Source organism: Scatophagus argus, chromosome 10, assembly GCF_020382885.2.
Source record: "Scatophagus argus isolate fScaArg1 chromosome 10, fScaArg1.pri, whole genome shotgun sequence".
Classification (NCBI taxonomy): Eukaryota; Metazoa; Chordata; class Actinopteri; family Scatophagidae; genus Scatophagus; species Scatophagus argus.
The window spans coordinates 11,994,005-12,015,872 of NC_058502.1; the positions used below are offsets into that span (position 1 = coordinate 11,994,005).

Sequence of the window (21,868 nt, forward strand, 5' to 3'; positions counted from 1 at the left end):
GTTGGGATAAGATTTTTTTTTAGTCTGCGAAACAATCCAAAAATGTAATCTAAATAATTCATTGGTTAAAGTTAGGGGAAGATTTTTATATGTTTCAATAAAGAAATCAGTTTTTGAAATAGGGACGATATTTAATCTTTACAATTCCTGTACATGGACACAAATATTCAATTTTTAATTTGTGTTGTCACAAGATTTGGACAATTTGAGCCCATGTACCCGAAGCCTATTGTTTAAATTTTGCAACAATTTCATGCGCTGACTTTATACTACATTGTATCGCTTTGTTGATATTGAGGTATAAATTTAAACAACTGAGGTAGTGTTCTTTATTAAAAACAATGAATCAGTATTTGAGAAAGAATCTTTATTGTTCTCATATAAACATTATTTACAGATATGAATATGATTTCTAGATATTTTTTCCTATAAATACAAATATTACAAATATTTCTTTATGTCCAAACACAATCCAGCTTTTAAAATCAAACATCAAAGGCAATTGCAAAAATCAAATCAAAAGTAAATGTGCAAATTCATAAAGCCGTGAGGTCTTTTGTTATCCCAGCCTCCTTTGCCATTGAATAGAAAATTCCTTGTTTTTCAAGCAGGCTGCTTGGAGAATCAAATTCTACTATTTTCCCAGCATCAAGCACCATTACCCTGTGGAGGGAGAAAACAGGCAGAAATCATATCCTGTGGAGTAGTGTAAATGCCATTGCTGGCAGAGGAGGATCTGGCAGAGCTAAACTTTGTGCTCAATGGAAGCGCAACGTTTCTATGTCTCCTGTAAAGGAATCAAGTGTGTATGTATCCGTGCCTTCTGTATGAGTAACTTCAGGGCAGAAACAAGAACAGCAGGGAAGTTGCAAACAGGTTCTAGTCAGATTTAGGTGCGTCAGCCCCGCAAAAGACTGACTCCTAAGAACTTTACCAGCCATTTTCCAAATGCATGCCAAGTTAATCTCTCTAGTCCCCCTCTAACTCTAAAAAAAGAATAAGAAGAAGAATACAAAGGATGGATGGATGCTTTGAAAAAAAAAAAATTATCTGCAATTTCCTCCAAATGATCTACTCTGGTGCCAAATGTCAAAATAAGTAGGACCTATCCAACCTGTTGTTCATTTTCATAGTTTCATTTCTTATTCTTGGATGTGTCCTTTCTTGCAAAAATGGAGAATATACATTTGGATTTATAAAATACAATGAATAAATTCATAAATTCTGCGCCACCTCTGAACACCATTCATAGGTTATGGTGCTGCTTGCACATCCAAGCTTAGTCATTGAAGACTTTGAAATCTGAGAGATCTTTTCATGTTTGATCCTCTCTACAGAGGTGGATACAGAAGCTGACTTGGACCTCACAGCTGTGGCCATCAGGCCTTTGTCACAACAGAGGATGCACTTTAACTGCTGCAATGCCTGGCCCCTGAAATCTGATGTGGTTTGGATTCTTTTGTCAAATAACACTTCTACATAGCTTTTATCTCTTGCCACACCTAGATGATAGGATAGGATGCTTATTCTTGGTGATTTTATTTGTGCATGCTTTTATTCCCATTTCCTCACCTCTGAGCTTTAGACCTTATTGATTATTATAACCTCATTCACTCTGTTAAAGGAGCCACACCATCTAAAAATTGCACCCTAAACTTGGTACTCTCATTTAGTTTCTCTCCTAAGTGTCTTAATTTGGTGTATCTCCTTGTTGCACCATATCTAGCTTGCTAATTTGTGTGTTTTTTGAGTATAATTTTGTCATCTTACTACTGTCATAAATGGAAGGGGCTGCAATAACATGATACTTTCATTTTTTTTTTAACATGATACTTTCATATTGAATGCTTTATAATATTTGCTAGTTTGTGTACTTAACAAATAACAAATAAATTCAAACTGGAAAGAATAAACCCATGTAACAACGCTGCATAAATATGTGTGATGTACATGTAGCTTCCACACCACGCACAAAACAAAACGAGAGTGGAAGGCAAAAGAAATTTGCCACTGACAGGACTAAAATGAGTGCCAAGACATTTTAAAGAGCACTAACTCACCTGGAGCTATCCATGATGCTGTGCAGGCGGTGGGCGATGGTGAGGACAGTGCAGTGTGAAAACTCTTTGCGGATGGTACTCTGAATCAGGTTGTCCGTTTCCAGATCAACTGCTGCTGTGGCCTCATCCAGGATTAAGATGCGAGACTTCCTCAGGAGTGCTCGGGCAAGACACAGCAGCTGCCTCTGACCGACACTGGGAAGAAATGGACATGCTCAATAGGGTGTTTTGGAGAACGCAGATATGAAAAAATAAACTATAAATGGACACTCATAATAGTTACTTAAAATATACAGGTGGATTTTGCCCTGACAGATGATATTTTAGGACCTGCAGGCAAAAACGTGTGTGTTGTGCGGGTGGAATTTATCAACGGTCAATTAGGCAACACGGTTACCACACTGGCAGGCTCTAATTATCATTTTAGTCTGCGTTGGTGTACACTCAGGTGCACTTGGCCAGTTGGATTTTATTAGAAAAGATTAAAATTGATTTATACAAATCCCATACCCGAGGGCCAAATGGCAATTACACAAACAGTATTTAGGAAATAATGATGAATGCTTTTCAGGCCTCTACTGAACGTAAACTGGTTTGCACTAGGAGCAAAAATTAGTTTTAAAACATTCTCATTTGTTGTATCTTTAATCTCTTGCAATGTGGAGGAGCAGCATTTATTTTCATGGCCCACCTGAGATTCTCTCCACCCTCTGTGACTTCATGTTGTAACCCTTCCTGCAGCCCCGCTACATAGTCCTTCAGATGGGAGAGCTCCAGTGCTCTCCAGATGTCCTCATCAGTGAATTTGTCAAATGGATCCAGGTTCATCCTCAGCGACCCTGAGAACAACACTGGATCCTGTGCCCACAGGACCAGATGGGTCAGTGTACCATTTAAAACTGAAGGCTGTGTATGAGTCTTTATGGTCATGTGTATACTGTACCTGTGGTATGATTGTGAGCCTGTTTCTCAGATCATGCAGGCCTATTTGGGAAATATCAACACCATCAATGAGGATCCGACCTTCAGCAGCTTCAATAATTCTGAACAGGCAGTTGGTAAGGCTTGATTTCCCAGCTCCTGTACGGCCCACTATACCAATCTGTATGCGGTGAGATAAAGCATATAAAGATAAGTGGCACATCTTTTAAAATAGTTTTATAGCTCTCACATTTTTTTCTATGTTGTTAGCCGTGACTTGTGCTCCAGAGTGTGTGCAGTAGTATACACACATATAAATCTATACACATACTATAGTAAACTAACTGATCAGAGATTCAAAAGCCCAAGGAAAAATACACAGGTCACTTCAGTCAAGCATTCGGCAAGAAACCAAGACCAGACTAAACAAACATCAGTATAATTGCTGTGCAGAGATGAAAGGCGCACAATGAAAAGAGACTAAAAAGAAATTCAGACGTAAGTCTTCTTTTAGGCCGCTGGTCTCACCATCATAAAGAAGCCACAGTTTAAACTGCCCTTTCTTGTTTGAAGTCAGTGCTAAAGCTGCCACCATTTAGAATCGTTTATATCTAATTATAATGATGTCCAGGCTCAGACTGCCCACCAGGAGAATTCAACGTGGCCTATTAAGATGATTGTCCTGCAATGTCATTCCAGCAAAGTGCCGCTAAATGCTGTAAAATTACTGCACAAGCAACCAAGCAAATGGGATGTGATTTGGTGTTTAAAAAAGAGAAAAAATAAACCATTCTAACAGGGCCACCTTCAGGAAGTTTTATCAACCACAGCTATCTTTCGAGTTGATTCAACTCTTCCATTCTTCATATGAAAAACACAGAGACTCTTTCCTGTCAGGTGGAACCAGAACTTCATGATGACAAACACAAGACCACTCAGCCAGGTGCAAAACAAACATACCAAAAGTACACAGAAATTAAAGAATATTTACTCCTGTTGCTTTAATTATGTTAATTCAATCATTAACTCTTGAAACTGAAGATGTTTGGCTGTTTTTTTTAACTATTTTGGCTGGGGGTTTTTTTTAAATAAAAGTAAAAGACATGTTACTAAGATAAACAGATGATAGAGATAGATATGTGAACAAAATGTTTAGAGGAGATGTGATCTGTAGTGAATGGAGTGAATGTGGAGATGGCCTGGACTAACACTAGATTCTCAACCTGAATTATTATTGCCCCAGTTTGCTCTGGATGATGTCAAACCTTTTCATTTGATTTTACTGGTTCTGTTGATTTAATGCTACAGTTGCTGCAGTATGTGCATGTGATAAGTAATTGCAAAATATAAACAGGAACTGCACTAACTAAATTGTGCATTCCTATCCAATCCTACAGGCTTGCTATACACACATGCATACACATTGACAGGTATACAGACACACAGACCTTCTCAGTGCTCTTGATGTCACAGGTGATTCCATGCAGCACCAGGTCTAATCCAGGTCTGTAACGGACTTTGTAGTTGTCAAACTGTAGATGTCCATTGTCAGGCCATGTTTGTGTCGGCCGAATGTTAGTCACCCACTTAGCCTGAACCAAGATACACACAGTTGATTAAAGATGATGGAGATGTTATCAAGGTACCCTGTGACACACACATCCATTCCTCATCTAATCTATGAGATTCTTACTTCTAAGAAGATAATATACACATATTTAAAATCAGGGGAAAACTCATCTTAATGATATATAAATTACGTAAAATTAAAATTAAGTAGAAGATATAAAAGCCTTATACTATATTGTTCACCTCTGTGAGCATTAAATTTAAAAGGTAATCACATTTGTTAGAAAAAAAGAAAGGAATCAAAAGAAAGACCAAAGAGCAAACATCCTGACCTAAATGTCAGCTACTTAAGTGCATATTCTATTCAAGAAATCAATGGCAATTTAATACAGCCCTCTGGTCTTTTGTAAGAGGTGCAAATGAAGTCATGTTCACAGAATTGTGTGTGAATGTAGAAAAAAAAAACATCTGTTCAACGTACCTCATTTTCAAGCTTGCTGTATTCACTCACTCTCTCCACGGCGACAATATTGGTCTCCAGCTCTGAGGTCATCCTAACAAGCCAGTTGAGTGTCTGGGTTACCTGCAAAGTCCCAATTTAAATGATTAATTTGCTGCCACTATTATAGCTTCTTATCACCACCAGACTCATTAGCATTATCACTATAACTGTTATTGCCACCAACATTATGTGTGGTGTATCTGACCAAAGTGTGAGTGTTTTAATCACTGACATTGAGGGCGTAGGATATGGACAGGCCAACCAGGCCGCTGTTAAGAGAATTTTTGGAGATGACGGCAAACAGAGCAGCGAAAAACACCACCAAGTTTCCAACGAACTCCAGACGGATGGCCAGCCATCTGCAGAGTGAAAACACCCCCCCCACACACAAACACACACACATAAATCTAAGTGTGTCACACTGAAAAACACTGAAGATCCAACTAGAAAAATAATGTTCTTACATTTATTTATGATTTGAGATTGAAAATGCACTTGGAGTTCAATATCTGACCTGTTTGACACTATCCACGGGTAGACGCTCTTGAGGTTTTTATCAATGGTTATTTCGTTGTGTCTAAGAAACCTGTCTTGATGGCCGTAGGCTCTTATCACTGACAGACCAGACACCGTCTCACTAAAGTGTGAGTATATAGGGGAGCGAGACACTGAATCCAGCCGACGCAGCTGTCTTGAAGTCGCTACATAGAAGCGCTAGAGAAATCAACAGGAAACAGTGAAATGTTTAATTGAATTTACTCTTTAAAATTTTTTTTCCTGCTGATGTTCTTTCTAGTGTGACTTTGGTCAGCTTACCTGTACAAAGTAGTAGATCAGGGCCAGAGGAATGATTATGATGATGAAGAAAGGAGTGGCCAGACAGATGACAAACAGTGTGCCCAGCACACCCAGCAGACACAGGATCCAGGAGCGTATGGACATTGGAATGGTTTCGTCCACTGTGAAAATGTCCTTTAGAAACATTGAAAGAAATTGTTAATTTCTTACGGTGCTTTCAAATGATTTACTCTCTACGTGCTTTGAAATAATTCAGTCTCACTGACTTCAATGAATCTTTTATTTACACCTGTAGAAATGACCTTGCTTCCTGGTGGACAGGGACATATTTGAGTATACCTGAGGGGGCATCACATGGAGATGAGAAATTGAATTTATAGGGCTTCAAAATTAGAATCTCCCTGATAATAAATGCTGCAGGCAGAACTGAATACTCGTTTCATATGAGAAGTAAAATTGCTGTAAATCCATAGGGTTACTCTAATATATCCTGGCATCCAACTGAAATGACTATCTGCAGAATTATTCAAATATAGAACCACCAGAGAGCAAGAACAACTGACAACAAAAAAGAAAGAAGACAATAGCAAACATTATGAACAAACATGATGATAAAAATCTCGACCTTTGCAAAGCGGTTGACCACCCTCCCAATGGGCGTGGTGTCAAAGAACACCATGGGAACTCGCAGGATGTTGTTAAGCAGCTTTGAATGCATGATACGAGATGCACTGATCGATCCATTGGCCAGGAGGAGTGTACCGATAAATACGAAGATGCCTGCCATAAAAGGAGAGAGTTTTTAAAATACTAACCATACCATTACACAGTGAGGCCTTGGTGCACAAAAGCATGAATGAGGTTAGTGGAGAACTAAATTTAAGACCCAAATGCACTTGTACCTACTGGAAAAAAAAGTTGCTACTTTCATTCACATATTATAAAGCTCTAAATGTTGTCAAAATGTTAGAGCTACACAGAGATGAGTTTGAACTCAGAGGTTGACAAATTCTAAAAGACACATTTGTGCTTTAAAATCAGGCACAAACTTTATATATTTATGGATCCCTGATTGTTTGAGGCACTGACACATCAATCAAAAACCTAAATTAGAAAGAAATTACTGTTGAAGTACTGACTATATGAAAAGGAAATTAGGTTATTAGGTAGGTTATTTACATTTCCAATTGATTTTAAAATTTGAAGTGATAAAAGAGAGCAGAAAATTCGCTAGCACCTGGCATGTTTTTTTCCCCCTTTCCATGGAATGACTGCAGTGGCTGACAAAAGGATGTGCTTCAGAGAACATATTAACCCTCAAACAGACAAGATAATGTGCTTGTGATCAATTAACAGACACAATGTTTTACGGTACCACTCAGCTTTTCAGCTGAGCAGCGCTAATCATTTCCGTGGCTTGTTTCAAAATGCAGTCCTTGACTGGAGAGTATGGATTTTGCATGGAGACTCTCACCATAAACAGCAAACTAAATAATAAAACACTGCAGTTCTAATCTTACTGACTTGACATGAAGGACTATGCACCTATATACTGTATATATACAGAGTCAGCCAAAAAATAATGTATATACACACCAGGAAAAGAAAAACATGCATAAATATTTAATATGTAGAAGTACTTCTACACATATAGATACCTCTTTCAAATTTTGATCAAATTTCGATAACACTGTGTACTGTTGTATGATGTTTTCCCAACAGATGGCATTACCCTCTTTTCCTGATACATGTATACATTATTTTGGCTGACACTGTATATATATTTAAAGAATTTCCCCTCAGGGATAAATAAAGGAATTCTGATTCTGATTCTGATATATTTTTTTACATCTTACTGGCTGGGTCAGAGTCGAAAGAGTGGTCTTTAACAATTCATTTGTAGGGATCAGCTAGGCCAAGACCAGAAATGTCTTAACCTGTACATTGTTCCACTTTGTAGAGCTGTCAGTCATCTCAAACCTGCCCAATATTATATAAATGGTTGTGATTAGCCCGTCACAAACCAGGACGCAGGAAAATCCGAGCTCACAGATCTATATGAGTACCAGGCTATTAAGTTGGTATTAAATGCTTGTATTTCTTTGATTCATTTGTTTCATTATGTCATGTATCTTTAATTTAGGTTAATCTGTAAAAACAACAACAACAACAACAACAAAAAGACATGAGATATGCCACCCAAAACCCCTGCCTGTCTGTACTGAGTTTACTGCTGTAGTCAGCTTGGTGAAACATTACTGCTAAAAAAAAAAACAAAAAAAACCCAAAACTGATCAACATGGACACTACAGTCTGTACTCATAAGAGAGCACCATCTGAGGAAAAGTCTTCTGTCTATCTGTCCTGAATTTGAAACAGCAGTTGGAATGACTCCAATCATAATGAAACAGATACAGTGGCTTTCATTATTATGCCTGTCAGCATTCAATCAAGACTTCATCATGAACATAGATGGTTCATTTCCTAGTGGGAAATCAGGAACAAGTAAGGAAGCTCGCCGCAAGTGACTCAAGTGAATGTGACAGAAGTAGCTGTCAACTTAAGACTGACAGCAGCACTTCCTCAAGTTAAGCTCTTCTATTCTGGAGAGGTAGACAGATTTACTACATAAAATTCACTTTAGCTTTGCAGTCAACTGACATGAATCAAATAAATAAATAAAATAATGACTATAATTACCCTGAGCCACTCCCAGACCACCAAACACTCCCACCCTGGTGTCCCTCTTCCAGCTAGGGTATGTTTTGTTGAAGTACTCCATTTCATCATTGGTCCAGTCAGAGAGCCACAGGTTCTGAAGGATGAAGGCAACGTTCTGGATGAAGTAAGCCAGGAAGAACATGGCAGTATATCCCCAGCCCATTGCACGCATGTACTCCAGGTACACTGACATCTTCACCTGAAAATAAAAGAATAAAAATTGCTCAGGAAAAAGCTTTAACTTTCTACTTTTGAAAAAAAGTATTTAGGCAGATTAAGAACTTTCATTACCTGTCCTGTTTCCATAGCTTCTGTCTCTATTAGTTTCTGGCCTTTCTTTAATTCACCAACATCATCAGTTCTTTTTATGGAATTATTTTTTCTTAGTCTGACACTAGAAAAAAAGGACACAACAGACAAAATAAGAAAACAAGATGAAATGATACTTAGTGTTATTAAGCTTGCTGTGCATGAAACAAAAAATTCTATCAGACGTTTGGGTCCTCATGTTGTTGCCAACCACTGTGATCTAACCTGCCCTTGCGCTGACTCCGGCGGATGCTGTTTTCTCTCTTCAGTGTAATAGAAACCGTGTCCTCCAGTGGAGAGTCAGCTTGAGTGTCCTCTCTTTCGGGAATGAGCTCAACATCTACACTGTCCTGGTCACCTGAATGAACATGGGCACACAATGCTGATGTCTTATAAATCTTGAGAAGTAATAAATTCTACAAAATTTAAAGTATTATCAATTTAATGAACTGATACAAATATGAAGAAATGCATGTTGAGAAATTAGTCTTCCAATGGTCACAAAATGATCTACAAATGAAAAATAAGATTTACAAATGTACGCAAGGATCTACGCATACTTTCGGATACTCACACATTGAACAGCTTTACAGATACACACATCGCAACCTGATCAAATATTTTAAGTACAGATTTTTAACTTTAACTTAATTTTAGCTACATTTTCAAAAAACAATCGCCTGATATGCATGGATCAGGTTACATTTGACAAAACCCACAAGCCTCAGTTTTCCACCAGCACTTAATCGCAGCATGCATTTGGCGGTCAGTGTGGAGCTGGAGACCGTACTAAGTGGTTCAAATCTCCATATGCAAAAATAACCTGACCCATGTGTTTCAGGCGATCCATGCACACACTTTTACCTGTAAAAAAAAAAAAAAAAATCTAAAGGAATGTCACAAATATTTTTATAAATGTAATTCTCTTCGCAGAATTGTAATTTTAGCAATTATATATATTTAAGCACCCATAATTCATCATCACAAAAGACCACATGTGGATGTCAACCACAGTTTGCAGCTGTGCTGTACTTAAGGCAGCCTCCATTCAAAGTGAGGTGAAAAAAGGTGTAATTACCTGACGCTGAATGGGACTGATTACTTTGTTCTTTGGCATATGTGTCTAAAAACTCAGAAAAAGCTCCTTTGCTGGCACGAAGGCTGTTGTAAGATCCAATCTCAGAAATCACTCCATCAACCAAGACCACAATTTCATCTACGTATGGCAGGAAACTCACTCCATGAGTCACCAGAATACGAGTCTGTACAGACAAAGAAAGACTCAAGCTGTGAAATCATAATGCAGCAAATGCATAATGCATAATGCAGCAAAACTTAAATATATACTGTACTGTACTGTATACAACATACCAGCAGATCTATGGAATGCATTTTTATTATTCTGTCAGCTTTTTGCTTCAAATAAAAACATATGCCAAACTGTTCGCTACCAGTGCTATCATTACTGTGAATTATATCATATACAGTAGTTCTTCTGAAGTGAAACATTTAATATTCAGGCCAAACCTTGTCTTTGAGTATCCCATTGGGTCCAATAACTTTATCAAAGAGATGCCTTCCTACATGAGAGTCCACAGCAGACAAGGGGTCATCTAATAGATAAATATCAGCCTGACTGTAAGCTGCCCGGGCCAAGCTCACACGTTGCTTCTGACCACCTGAGAGGTTGATGCCCTGAGGACGGAGACAGAAAGGAGAGGAGAGGAGAAGAAACAGCAGAAGACAATGTCTCATATCTCAGTTGCTGAATCTTTCCACCAGTAACACATGGTTATGGATGTGTGAGAAACCTTACATATGTGGATGTTAGTTTTAGAAATGAATAATAGTCAGAAAAAATTACAATGTCACAGTGAAGTTGACCTTTGACTTTTGGGACATAAAATGTAATCACTCCATCACTTTATCCCATTAGACATTTGTGTGAAATGTTGTCATAATTAGTGTATGACGTCTTGAGTTAACGCCTCTGGCACAGAGGCATAAAAATGAGAATAAAATCAGTAGAAAATGTAATGTGAAGAGTGGGTGAGCTGAAGACTGCAAAAAACAGTGATAGTGAAGGGTGATTTTTTTTCTAACCAAAAATCAGTATCAGAGTCATTTTACATATATTCACCTATAAAAAGACATAACATACTAACAAACTTTAAGCAAATAAGGATTACCACTGTTGGTTTTATGTGGTTTGGACTTAGATGAGCTAAATGTTCTCCTTAAACATCCAGAATGTGTTTACACAGGTGAGACATACACAGTAACAAAAACTTTCACATTACACATGTAAATTGTTGACCCCTCAAATCATTGGGCCTTACTTTCTCTCCAATCTCAGTGAGGTCACCACCAGGCAACAGCTCCAGGTCAGGGGCCAGGGCGCAGGCCTGTATCACCTGCTGGAACCTCTCTTCCTCATGGGGAGAGCCAAAGAGGATATTATCTCTCAGAGTGGCATTTTGGATCCAAGCTTGCTGTGGCACAAAGGCAAGGGAACCCTGGAGCGAAAGACATTAAGAGTGAGGCACAGATGTTTTCTAACCACACCAGCCCCCTGCCATGGAAAAAAAAGTTTGTTCAGGTTAGGAAAGAAAGTCTTATTCAACTACACTGGAACTGCAGCTAAAATGGTCCACAAGCCTTCACTATTGGTTTTCCTAAGAGTCAAGGTATTCTCTGAGAGAGAGAGAGAAAGTTGAAATCAATGTTTGCTACAATGTTTGTTTTGGCACCCTGCTTCTCGCTGTTTCAGTATGGATTTTTGAGCATGTTTGCACTGTATGTATCAGTCTCTATTGTGAACTTAACTGCTGCATTTATTTGAAATTAAAGCATTTCTAGTACATGATGATGGCACTATATGACACTATATTATGAAGAGAGCTTGCAAAATGAAGACTATACCACCCTACCACTGGATTTATATTTTTGTTGTGTCATATTAGAAATGATTTGAACTGGATCGCTTTCATTAACAATTAACATAATGTGGCACATTATGTGTCTCTGGCACATAAACACATGATTATCATGAGACAGCTATGAAGACAGAAATCAGGGGTCACCAGAATATTGATAAAGCCTTTGGTTCGGTGCATTTCTCCCAGGAGGGCTGATATGAGGGAAGACTTTCCTGAGCCCACAGCTCCCACTACTGCAACCAGCCTGCCTGGCTTAACATCCAAGGACACACTAGCAAACCACACACACAATAAAATACAGTCAGAACAAATACAATGGTTTGCAGTCATATGGTGTAAAATCCAAATGTCTAATTTTGACACAACAGACTTACTTTTTCAGCATAGGCTCAGCATCTCTTTCCCAGGTAAAGGAACCATCACATATGCTAACAGCAGATTCTAAAAAATGAAAACAGACGCACAGTTAAATGGACAGCGAGGAATGATGTATACACTTGTACCAACAAATGTGCGAAACAGGTGTCAGTGGTGGTGATAAACATACTGAAGCTGGAGTCATGGTGCACAATGTCACTATCAAGGTCCTCACCACTCAGAAACTTCTCCAGGCGTTTTTTAGATACTGTTGTCTGCAGAATCAAATAACGGCTTAGTGGGCTTTCAGCACAGGTTCAATATGCATGCATGTACCATGGGTTGTAGTTTCCTTACTTGCACCATAGCAGCAATGAGCATGGGCAGCATAGCCAGTGGGAATCGGAGGATGTTGAAAAGTGAGATGGAAGTGAAAGCTTTCTCAGCCGTCAGCACGTTGTCTGAGCTCACCCCAACAAACACCGAAAATGTGGCCAGAGAAACCTATGACAACAAAAAAAGAGCGAGCGAGTAAAATAACAACCTTCCTTGAGCCGTTGCTTCTCATCTTTCTACAAAGAAAGACTCAAGACTCTTTCACAGGACTCACCAGAGCTGGAGCACAGCTGAAGATGAAGGTGGAGACAGACGACAGGTAGGCAAACTTCCTCATGACTTTCAGTTCTTTCTCCCTGATGTCTTCCACCTGCTTCTGGAAGGATGGCTCCCATGCATACAGCTTCAGAATCTGGTGGGAAGCGAAATACAAAGAGGCGGGTGAGAGAACGGACATTGTGAATTAGACGGAAGAGGAAGGGTGGAGGAACGGGGGGACAGCTTTGATACCTTATGTTCTAAACCACAGGTGGTAAACACAGCAGAATAGAAGGCACTGTGGACTAACATTTCAGCTTTTTCCTGAGGCGTAAAAGCTTTTCATGTGAGGAAGGCCTCACTTAGAGCCCCTCCACCCCTGCCTATCCATCTGAACTATTTTTTTTATACAAAAGAAGGAACAGATGTGATAATCTTACACTAGTTATTACTGATGGTTGCATTAAATGAATAAAAATACTCACTTTGATACCATTGAGTATTTCATTCATGATTTTCAGTCTCGTGTCTTTGAACTTCATGTTCTTAATCTGAAAAGAGATCATTTAAATAAGCAGACATGTAGGTCACTGTCAATCTTATGTGTAACAGATGATACAAAACAACAACAACAACAAAACAAGAGAACGACCGATCATAATAAGCCTACTGTATGTACTCATTTTGTATTATTCTCTATGTTTTTCATTTGCCATTATTTTGTATGTGTGATTGAATGTAATCCAGCTAAGCACATAGAACTAAACAATATGTTACCAAGCAAAGCCCTGGTGATGTGTGCTTCATTATTTTCTTATGTGTTGATTATTTTTAGACAAAGCTATTCTCTTTGTTTGCAAAGGGGACATAGTGTCTGGGTCCACATGCTGTAAATTATTGTGCGTGTAAATAGAGTGTGGTTAAATCTCTGTGCCTTTTCAGTTTTATTGCCAGTGGACAAAGACTTGAGTCACATCTTTTGTAGGCATGATTAAGTGGTTGTCAGCAACAAGAAAAGCTTCACTCTACCTGCTTGTCAATATTATAAAATACAAGCATTTTAGATTGTGTGGGCTATTTTTGGTATATGCATATTGTGCAATATATTGTAAAGGTGTAACATCTGTCCTGTATGTGTGTGCATTTCTGCTGACCTGGATGTTTCTAGCCTTGGTGGCAAGCAGTGCATTGATCGGCGCCATTAGCACCATGACCCCCAGCCCTGCCAATACAGATGGTCCTAACTCCATCCACAGGAAAACAATGGACAGGATGATCTGCAGAGGGCAGGACCACAGGAGGTGAATGAAGTTGGTCACATCATTGAAGCGCTGGGCGTCAGCTGACATCAGGTTCACCGTTTCGCCAACAGTTGACTCTTTGCGAGCTTCATTAGACACCACCAGTGCCTTGGAGGAGGGATGAAGAAGGGATTGTAGGTACATAGGGAAATGGAAAGGAAAAGAAATGATGACAATTGTAATTCATTTGTTATGTTTTTTGTTCAACACTATCTTTCTGAGGTAAAGTAAGAAAATGACTCCATGAAGTGTCTCATGTTTCTACCTTTTTGTACACGACGGCCATGATAGCTGTGCGAACCTTCAACCCGAGCACAAAGCAACGCTGGAAGTACTGCTGCAGGGTCAGAGACTGCAGCACGGCCACCACTAGCAGCAGCACTGCATACACATACCCTTGCCAGACATAGGCGTTTTTGTCGGCAGTGAAAGAGATCATCAGTCTGGGAAAAGAAAAAAGGTAGTTCACTGGCCAGCTCAGCACAGACTGCTGTATTTCCAGCATTTAATAGCAGCTATTTATCTTCCTATCCGTCACCATTTCCTCTCCCCTGTCAGACCCTTTTGCTCTTAGGTGATGTTTAAACCAAGTGAGTAGTGAATAGTTAAACTACTATGTTATTTTGAACTCCACTGATTTTACAATTCAAAGTCTGTTTGTAAGTCTTGGTGAGTACTACTGTAAGAATAGTCGTATAAAGCCTTTTTTCTGGCTCTGCTGCACAAAAATTGTGATGTGAAGTAATATTGCTTGCCACTATGTTGGTTCAGGCTGAAGACTGCAAGTCTAAAAACAAAAAACTAATCTGCTGCTGTGAGTGTATTGACTCCGAGTTAATGATTGGAGTGAAAGCTGACAGTGAAAGAGCAAACTTCTCTAAACTGTAAAAATTCCTTTGTTGATAGTGACACAGAGTGACTTAGCAGTTTCGGGGTTTGTGTTGTGTTTGAGTTATTCATGAGGAACAATGAACTCATTAAAAATCACAACCAATTACACATTTATAAACACACATTAATTAAGCTGCATGGCATAGCTGTTTATAAGACAACTGCAGAAGCTCTGTGAAGATGTCTTAGAGGTGAAAAGAAGATTTTATTTCAAATTTGACTCACTTTAGGATCTGAGGACTGACAAAAGACAGCAGGTCCTGCAGAAGCTTGAAGATGGCAGATTCAAACAGAATTCGTTTAAAGGTCTTGTAAATGGTGGGTATCAGCCATGAATTGGGATAGTCTTTCTTCTCCTTTTTCTTGTCCTTTTTCTTCTTCTTTTTATCTTCCTTCACTCCCTGCTCCTCCTAAAAAATAGAACAATGCCCTTGAACACCCATTGCTTGTCTGTATTCTATAAACAGATAAACGAATAGAATAGCATCAAAATATAAAAATTGTTTTACCATCATCAGCACGTCCCGACTGACACCTTTTCCTAGACCGCTGGAGAGGTCGCTTTTAAAGGCTTCTTCCTGGCCTTTCTCTCTGTTCTGTTTCTTCTCCAACTTCTCTTGGTAACGGGCCTGCGCTGCGTCCAACTCCGACTGCATGAAATGCTGGAAGCGCTGGTTGACATAAGCAGTGGTATCTACCTCGTTTAGATCCCACATGTCCTCCTGAACCAGGGGTCGCTTATTCCCCTTCCAAGCCATGCTGGAAAGACAAGGAGAAGTCAGAAGCTGTGGTGTACATGTGTGGGTGTTTGGTGGGATTCTTTCTATGGCAACTTTCCATTTACCTGTGAAACCAGTTGAAAGTGATTCTGCTCAAAAATGCTGCACCTGCCTCAGGATTCTGAGGATGAAAGCAATCAAAGGCAAACAGGATTAAGTTCCTAACAGGCTGAGGTGATGAAGGTGCTTATATATTTATAAATTATACATTATTATATGATGAATGTATGTGTATCAATGTATGTGTATATATGTGGATGTGTATATGGGTGTATGTATGTGTGTATATGTATGTATATATATGTATGTATGTATGTGTATGTGTTTGTATATATATATCACTATTTTATAACTTATTATAAGGTATTTTATTATAGCATATATTGTTATATATATAAGTTATAATTATTATAGTATATATTGAATTAAATAGGGATAGGGATAGATTGAATAAGCTTTGGCTTCTTCCCACTCCTTTTCAACATAAATAACTGTTAAGTTAAGTTTATTAACTTTTTGTTAACTATTAACTTTTTTCTTTTTTGTTTCATCTGTGTTCAGTAAACTTCAAACTTCAACTTCAACTTCAAGGTTCAGTCTGTGATAGTTGTTACATTCCTATGAATTTCACAGAGTTAAAACTAGAGAATAACAAAAAAAAAATAAAAAATGGGTGCTTATACCTTCTTTACATGCTCCTTTGCTTCAGGTGGGATATCAGCCACAGCAGAGAGAATCAGTGCAATCAGTTGCAGCCCAAAGGAAATGTAGAAAAGGCAAAAACGAGGGATGTCAGTAATCTCTCCCTAATGGTCACAGATGAGAGTAAGAAAGATATTTGTGGGTGAGGGAGGTGAAACAGCGAATGAATGATGAATATAAGCAGAAGTGCATCTAATCAAGGGATTCTTCACTAATTAATGATAATATAATATAATATAATATAATGAGTTTCTTCTTGTTTAATGCCCTGCTCCCAACTTGTAATGTAATGACACAGCTCATACCAGACTGAGTGCCTCCCTTAAGAGGGTCTGGAAAGAGAAGATGTTGCACACAACAAGAAGAAACCAGAAGATGAAGAGACTGGCAGAGTCTATGGCTCCTTCCTTCCGCCTCACTCCCTCCTGAATCAACAGCACAAGGATCTGGCAAAGAGCACACAACAGAACATGAAAAACATGCAACCTTTCCATCATGAGCACCAGAGCAAAGGCTGCTTTATTTACCCATGTAACGGCGTACAGGACAGGGTTTGCATAGTACACATCAGGATTCTTTGCTGTTGAAACGGTGTCTTTGCTTGGTCCATAATCCTGTCCTAATGTGACTGCTAGGCCTGCTATGGCTGTCAGGAACAATAGTGACACCAAAAGCTGAATAGAGAAAAGACAGACAAGATCAATAAATGGTAAATAAATCACATGAAAGACCACCTCATAAAAAATGTTTTTCTAATTGTCCCTACACTTTGATGTTTTAGCTGCAGTTCGCAGAGTCTGGCATGTTTATATGTGCTCTCCTCAAACAAGACATGCATATACAAGATGGTTTTGTGACATCACAACTGGTTTTAAGAGGCAGTCATGGTCCATTACGCAACTGGTGTAGCAGACATTTTGTTTGCATTAATTAAACTGTTACGGCAATTTAATTTCTGCCTGTAGTGAGCAAAACAAAGCAAAGCAAAGCAAAACACAACAAATCCAGAAGATAGCAAGCACCAAAATGTTTTAATCTTTATAGAGAGGAGGCAACACACAGAACCACACGGCAGCAAGCAGTTCAGAGTTGTGCCCCACTGGTTGAAGGCTTCATCCCATTTTATATTTTTTGATGTGTCTCTGGTTCTTTGTTTGGAGCTTCAAAGACATTCCTTCACAGGTTGAAGGAAAAACAGACAGGATGCAATAACTGTTAGTACCCAAATTCAGGTTTATCTCTTGTGAGATGAAGATCTCTTCCTGCCCTCTGCTTTACCCAAGATATTATTTATAACGGGGCTATAACAGTCAGTTCACCAAGTCATTACGTGGTCAATATAACACTACACAACTAAAGCTACAGATTAACTACATTAAGTATGAAGTAAAAGTAAACATGATGTCATTGGTACTACAGAGCATACAAAATTTCCATCACAAAACTAAAAAACATTTGGATGTACACAGTATATTTATATATTTATATATACATATATTTTTTTATATAGAAAATAATACCAGACACAAATAATTACTCAAGCTCCATTTTTTGTATGCCTAAACACAAATCAGATAAAGATAAAACATTTTCCAACCAAGACAGGAAATTAAATATTTGTAACTTTTATCCCTTGGATCAAGATATTTCAATCATGAGGTTTTTGTTGCCGGTGAAACTGTAATTAAAATCATCCAGGGTGTCTGTTTGGTTCTTTTTATTGCTGTGTTGATTACCTGTTTGCAGAGGTAGAGCTTGGACAGGTGTTTTGTGTTCACTTGTGTCATCCTGCACAGAGACACCAGGTAATATGGGGCATAGAGCCACAAGAACCCAAGGGGGATCCAGACCAGCACTGTCTGTTCCACACAGACTGGGAGGTCTGGGTCTTCTCTATCCAGATACGAAGCATTCTAAGGGGTACACACACACAATGATATCGCATAATGATAAAACCATCATGGACAACACAAATAGATCATGCTGCCCTCCTAATCTCAGAGAAAGGCAAACGTAAACACACTCTCATCAGCCTCAGTGCTCACTCTATATTACACCGCTGGGACCCACCACACCTTCCTGATTAGAATTTAATCAACAGTGACTTACACGTAATTAAACCCTAAATCCCTGCTTACAGCTGCACATGCAGCGGCATGTGTAATATGTACTTCTGGAGAGAAGGTGGTGGAGGAGAGATGGGTGCTAATAGAAGGATAAGGAGTGAAGAGACACTGAGGAGTTTAATATGTGGTAAGAACAAAAGACCCTTACACAGAAGACAAACTGTAGTGCTTTAAAATTGCTTATTAGCATGTCAAGCATTTGAAACAACTGCCATGTGCAGCGTGAACAAGTTGTTATTAGGAGAGGGAGAAACATCTTTTTCACGCTCACTCTCAAAACAAGCACTCCAGGACTCCCTGGAGCACTCCCTGTTTTCTGGAAGTCTTTCTTAGTGTGACAGTATTTTACTATGCTATTAAGATAAGATAACATATTATATATATTATTATGTAATATTATGTAATTCTTTTAAAAGAACTGATAAATGGTTTAGTCTGTAAAATGTCAGAAGTCTTTTGCCTGAACTGAACACAAAACCTAAAGATATGCAGTTTAATTATTATTTATGGCTTTATTGGAAAACCTCCTACTTGAGAAGCTGAAATCTGACAATGTGTAGTGTTTTCACTATTTTCCACTCATTTCCTAAAAAACTAATTAACTAATCATCACCTAATTGGTGATTACTTATATTATAAAACTGGTTTAGAAATCTACTATTTGATTGTTGACTAGCAGATAGTTCCGAATTCATTCCTCATTTATAACTACTTCAAATTTTGTGTGCCGTTTGAGCACAAAAATGTTATTTTGTTTATATAAAAACTTTCCTGCTCCTGAGGAGAAAATAAATAAAAAGTATGAAAATAATGTATCAAGCATTGGAAAAATTCTCAAAATCAAATCAACTCAAACCCAAAATGGGGTAAAAAAAAAAAAAAACTTGTTTATGAGTTACAACTCTTAAACATGCTGTGGTTGTAAAACATGCTGAGTCATGTCTTACCTAAGAGTCATTACTGGCCAGTCACATGTTCCATGACCTCACTGTGTACAGGGGTGAATATGTACAAAATACTATGGGATAAGTATAAAATATTGTTTGAACACAACATACTTTTTCACACATTTCTTAGTTTAGTTTACTTTTTTACATAAATAAATTTCATAGCCACAGCATGTCCTAACGCTAACATGAGGTCTGTACAAAATAGCACAAATATGGAAGTTCTGAGTTGAAGAAGCTTCTAATTCTCAATTTTTTGAGTCATAATGAAGTTTACAATTAGTATTTTAAAGCACTCCAGAAGTGCTTTAAAATACTTCATCTTGTCTATGACACAAAAAGAAAGTTTGTGCCTATTACAAACAGACTGATTTGTATTGCATTACAACGTACAGGTGTGAATGTCAAAAAGTGAAAGTCATTGTCTTTGTTCTCACTAAATCATTGATAGCGTGTGCAAGTCAAAAGTTATTCTGTGTTTTTCTTCTTGTTCTTCTTGTTGGATTGTTAAAAAACAAACAACCTTAAAAAAATTTCCCATCGAGGACAAATTAAAGGAATTCTGATTCTGATTCTGATTAATGAAACCGTTCGTCTCAGTCCCACCATGTCTCCCCTCAGCTACTTTAACAGGGGCTGTTGAACTCACCCAAAAGATGGACCCACAGTACTCTTCCAAAGCTGCAGCACACATGATCCACACTGATGGCTTCAGCAGTCCTCAGATGACGAGACAACCAGACACCTCTCGCCCTCTGCTTCACTACTGTCGAGGACGACTCAACCCCTCCTAATATCTCTTCCGTCCACTCACACGTCAGAGACAATTGCAGGACGTTCCTCTGAGGGACTTTGAGCCATGAGGCTTTTAAGCAGGAACACAACTTTGCGCCCTCCTCACGCAGAGAGAAGACATAAGCACGTATAATATCAGAGCAAAGAGCAGAGCGGTTAATCCTTATCCTGAGTCTTGATTTCTTTTGTTTTAGGAAGAAGATGTTTAGGGTTCTCCTCAGACAGCCCTTGGTGACTTCTTTGATTTCTGCAAGAAGCACACACACAAAGTTCTCCTGACTGGTAAACATTCAACAGCTCTAGAAAGATGTGAGAAAATCCAGACCCGCACCAGACCACTGACACTCACACGTCTGAAGTTCAACATTACATTTAAAGGGAAAAAAAACAACAGACAGAAGGACAAGTATTCCTCTGCTGTGCGAATGGGACAGCCCACCAAAAAAGGGAATGTGCATGGGGAAGGGAAGGGAAGGGAAGGGGAGGGAGTGGGTTCATTAGACCCCTTTTCCTGTTGTGTTTCCACTTATCCACTGCATGCTTCTCTCTCAAGTGTGGCAAATTTTTCGGAACTCAAGTCGCATCGCTTTAGTTTCACGGATTCATGCATTTGAATGAGGTTGCTGAAGCTGCTACAGTGCTCTTTGAAAAAGCTGCAGATTGTTTGTCAAAAATAATCGCTAGCTGCTGGCAATTTTGGGGAAGCTGGTGATGACTGCTTGATGTTTTCACTCTGTTTCTGTTTCTATTCTGCTCAGGAGGAGGACTGGAATCCAATACATAAATACATGCTGCATTCAAGATATGTAAGTCCAAGGGAGACTGAGTGACTCTCTTTGTGCTTTCTAGAAATTCAGACAACCAGATAGCAGCGCTGGGTTTTCTTTATGTGTGATGTTGATGTTGGACTCCTTTTTGAAAAGCACTCCAGAAATAAAGTGCTGCCAGACACGCGTTTGAAACAAACCACAAACACAAAGAGGACTGCTGCTGGTGTCTATATGGGAGGTTGTCTGTGGAGGGTTAGAGGAACACCTGAAGCACAAATGAATCAAGAACATTGCTTGGTGGAAGTTATGATTCATTTGTGTGTGTGTGTGTGTGTGTGTGTGTGTGTGTGTGTGTGTGTGGCCCATCCTCATCTCCCCATCTACGTTAAGTGTAAACTCAGCAGCTTCTTTTCAACTTTATACTGTAAACAGTTTCTAACAAACAACCTCGGCAAAAATGAGATTATTAAAAAGAAGATTATCCAAGGGGATTTCAGTGAGCACACACTGTAATAAAAGCTGCTTAAATTGCATGATGATAAAGTAAAGTCTATACTCAGCATGAGTAATTCATTAACATTGCTGCAAATAAAACTAGTCATTAGTATTTCAGAATTTGGGTGAAAAGGCTTTCTCTTATTGCGATGTTCCTAAGGCAGATTACACTGACTATGTAATGGTTAATCATTACATGTTTGATAACACTACATGGGGGTAAGCTGACTCACATGTGTGTATGTGTGCGGCCAAGGACATTGACACTTGATGAAATCACACACAAAATTTA

The 21,868-nt window shown here is 38.7% G+C and overlaps 1 protein-coding gene across 2 annotated transcripts; it reads right to left on the minus strand.

Annotated features, from left to right (window-relative positions):
• Positions 1-352: 352 nt before the first annotated feature.
• abcc2 (ATP-binding cassette, sub-family C (CFTR/MRP), member 2) lies at positions 353-20,734 on the minus strand. 2 transcript variants are annotated; one of them, XM_046401001.1, is made up of 32 exons: positions 20,166-20,725; positions 18,180-18,356; positions 16,971-17,117; positions 16,749-16,889; positions 16,425-16,547; positions 15,807-15,862; positions 15,472-15,721; positions 15,188-15,372; positions 14,337-14,514; positions 13,925-14,179; positions 13,256-13,321; positions 12,787-12,924; positions 12,534-12,680; positions 12,367-12,451; positions 12,194-12,260; positions 11,964-12,090; positions 11,220-11,396; positions 10,408-10,575; positions 9,959-10,142; positions 9,106-9,238; positions 8,863-8,965; positions 8,551-8,770; positions 6,476-6,630; positions 5,869-6,024; positions 5,567-5,766; positions 5,285-5,411; positions 5,032-5,133; positions 4,430-4,573; positions 3,004-3,162; positions 2,752-2,918; positions 2,061-2,255; positions 353-663 (listed from the first exon to the last, which is right to left on the minus strand). In XM_046401001.1, the coding sequence occupies exons 1-32, from the start codon at positions 20,208-20,210 to the stop codon at positions 537-539; spliced, it is 4,704 nt and encodes a 1,567-aa protein (XP_046256957.1). In that variant the 5' UTR covers positions 20,211-20,725; the 3' UTR covers positions 353-536. The 2 variants fall into 2 exon arrangements, with proteins under 2 accessions (XP_046256957.1, XP_046256958.1); XM_046401002.1 differs by lacking the exons at positions 353-663; positions 2,061-2,255; positions 2,752-2,918; positions 3,004-3,162; positions 4,430-4,573 and having other exon boundaries at positions 5,285-5,425; positions 5,481-5,766; positions 20,166-20,734.
• Between the last annotated feature and the right edge of the window lie 1,134 nt (positions 20,735-21,868).

Coding starts and splice junctions, on each gene's coding strand:
- abcc2 (XM_046401001.1), bottom strand. CDS start 20,210: ATGTGTGCTGCAGCTTTGGAAGAGTACTGTGGGTCCATCTTTTGG. Junction 8,771..8,862: donor AAGCTATGGAAACAGGACAG/GTAATGAAAGTT, acceptor TTTTATTTTCAG/GTGAAGATGTCAGTGTACCT. Junction 5,767..5,868: donor TGATCTACTACTTTGTACAG/GTAAGCTGACCA, acceptor TGATTTCTCTAG/CGCTTCTATGTAGCGACTTC.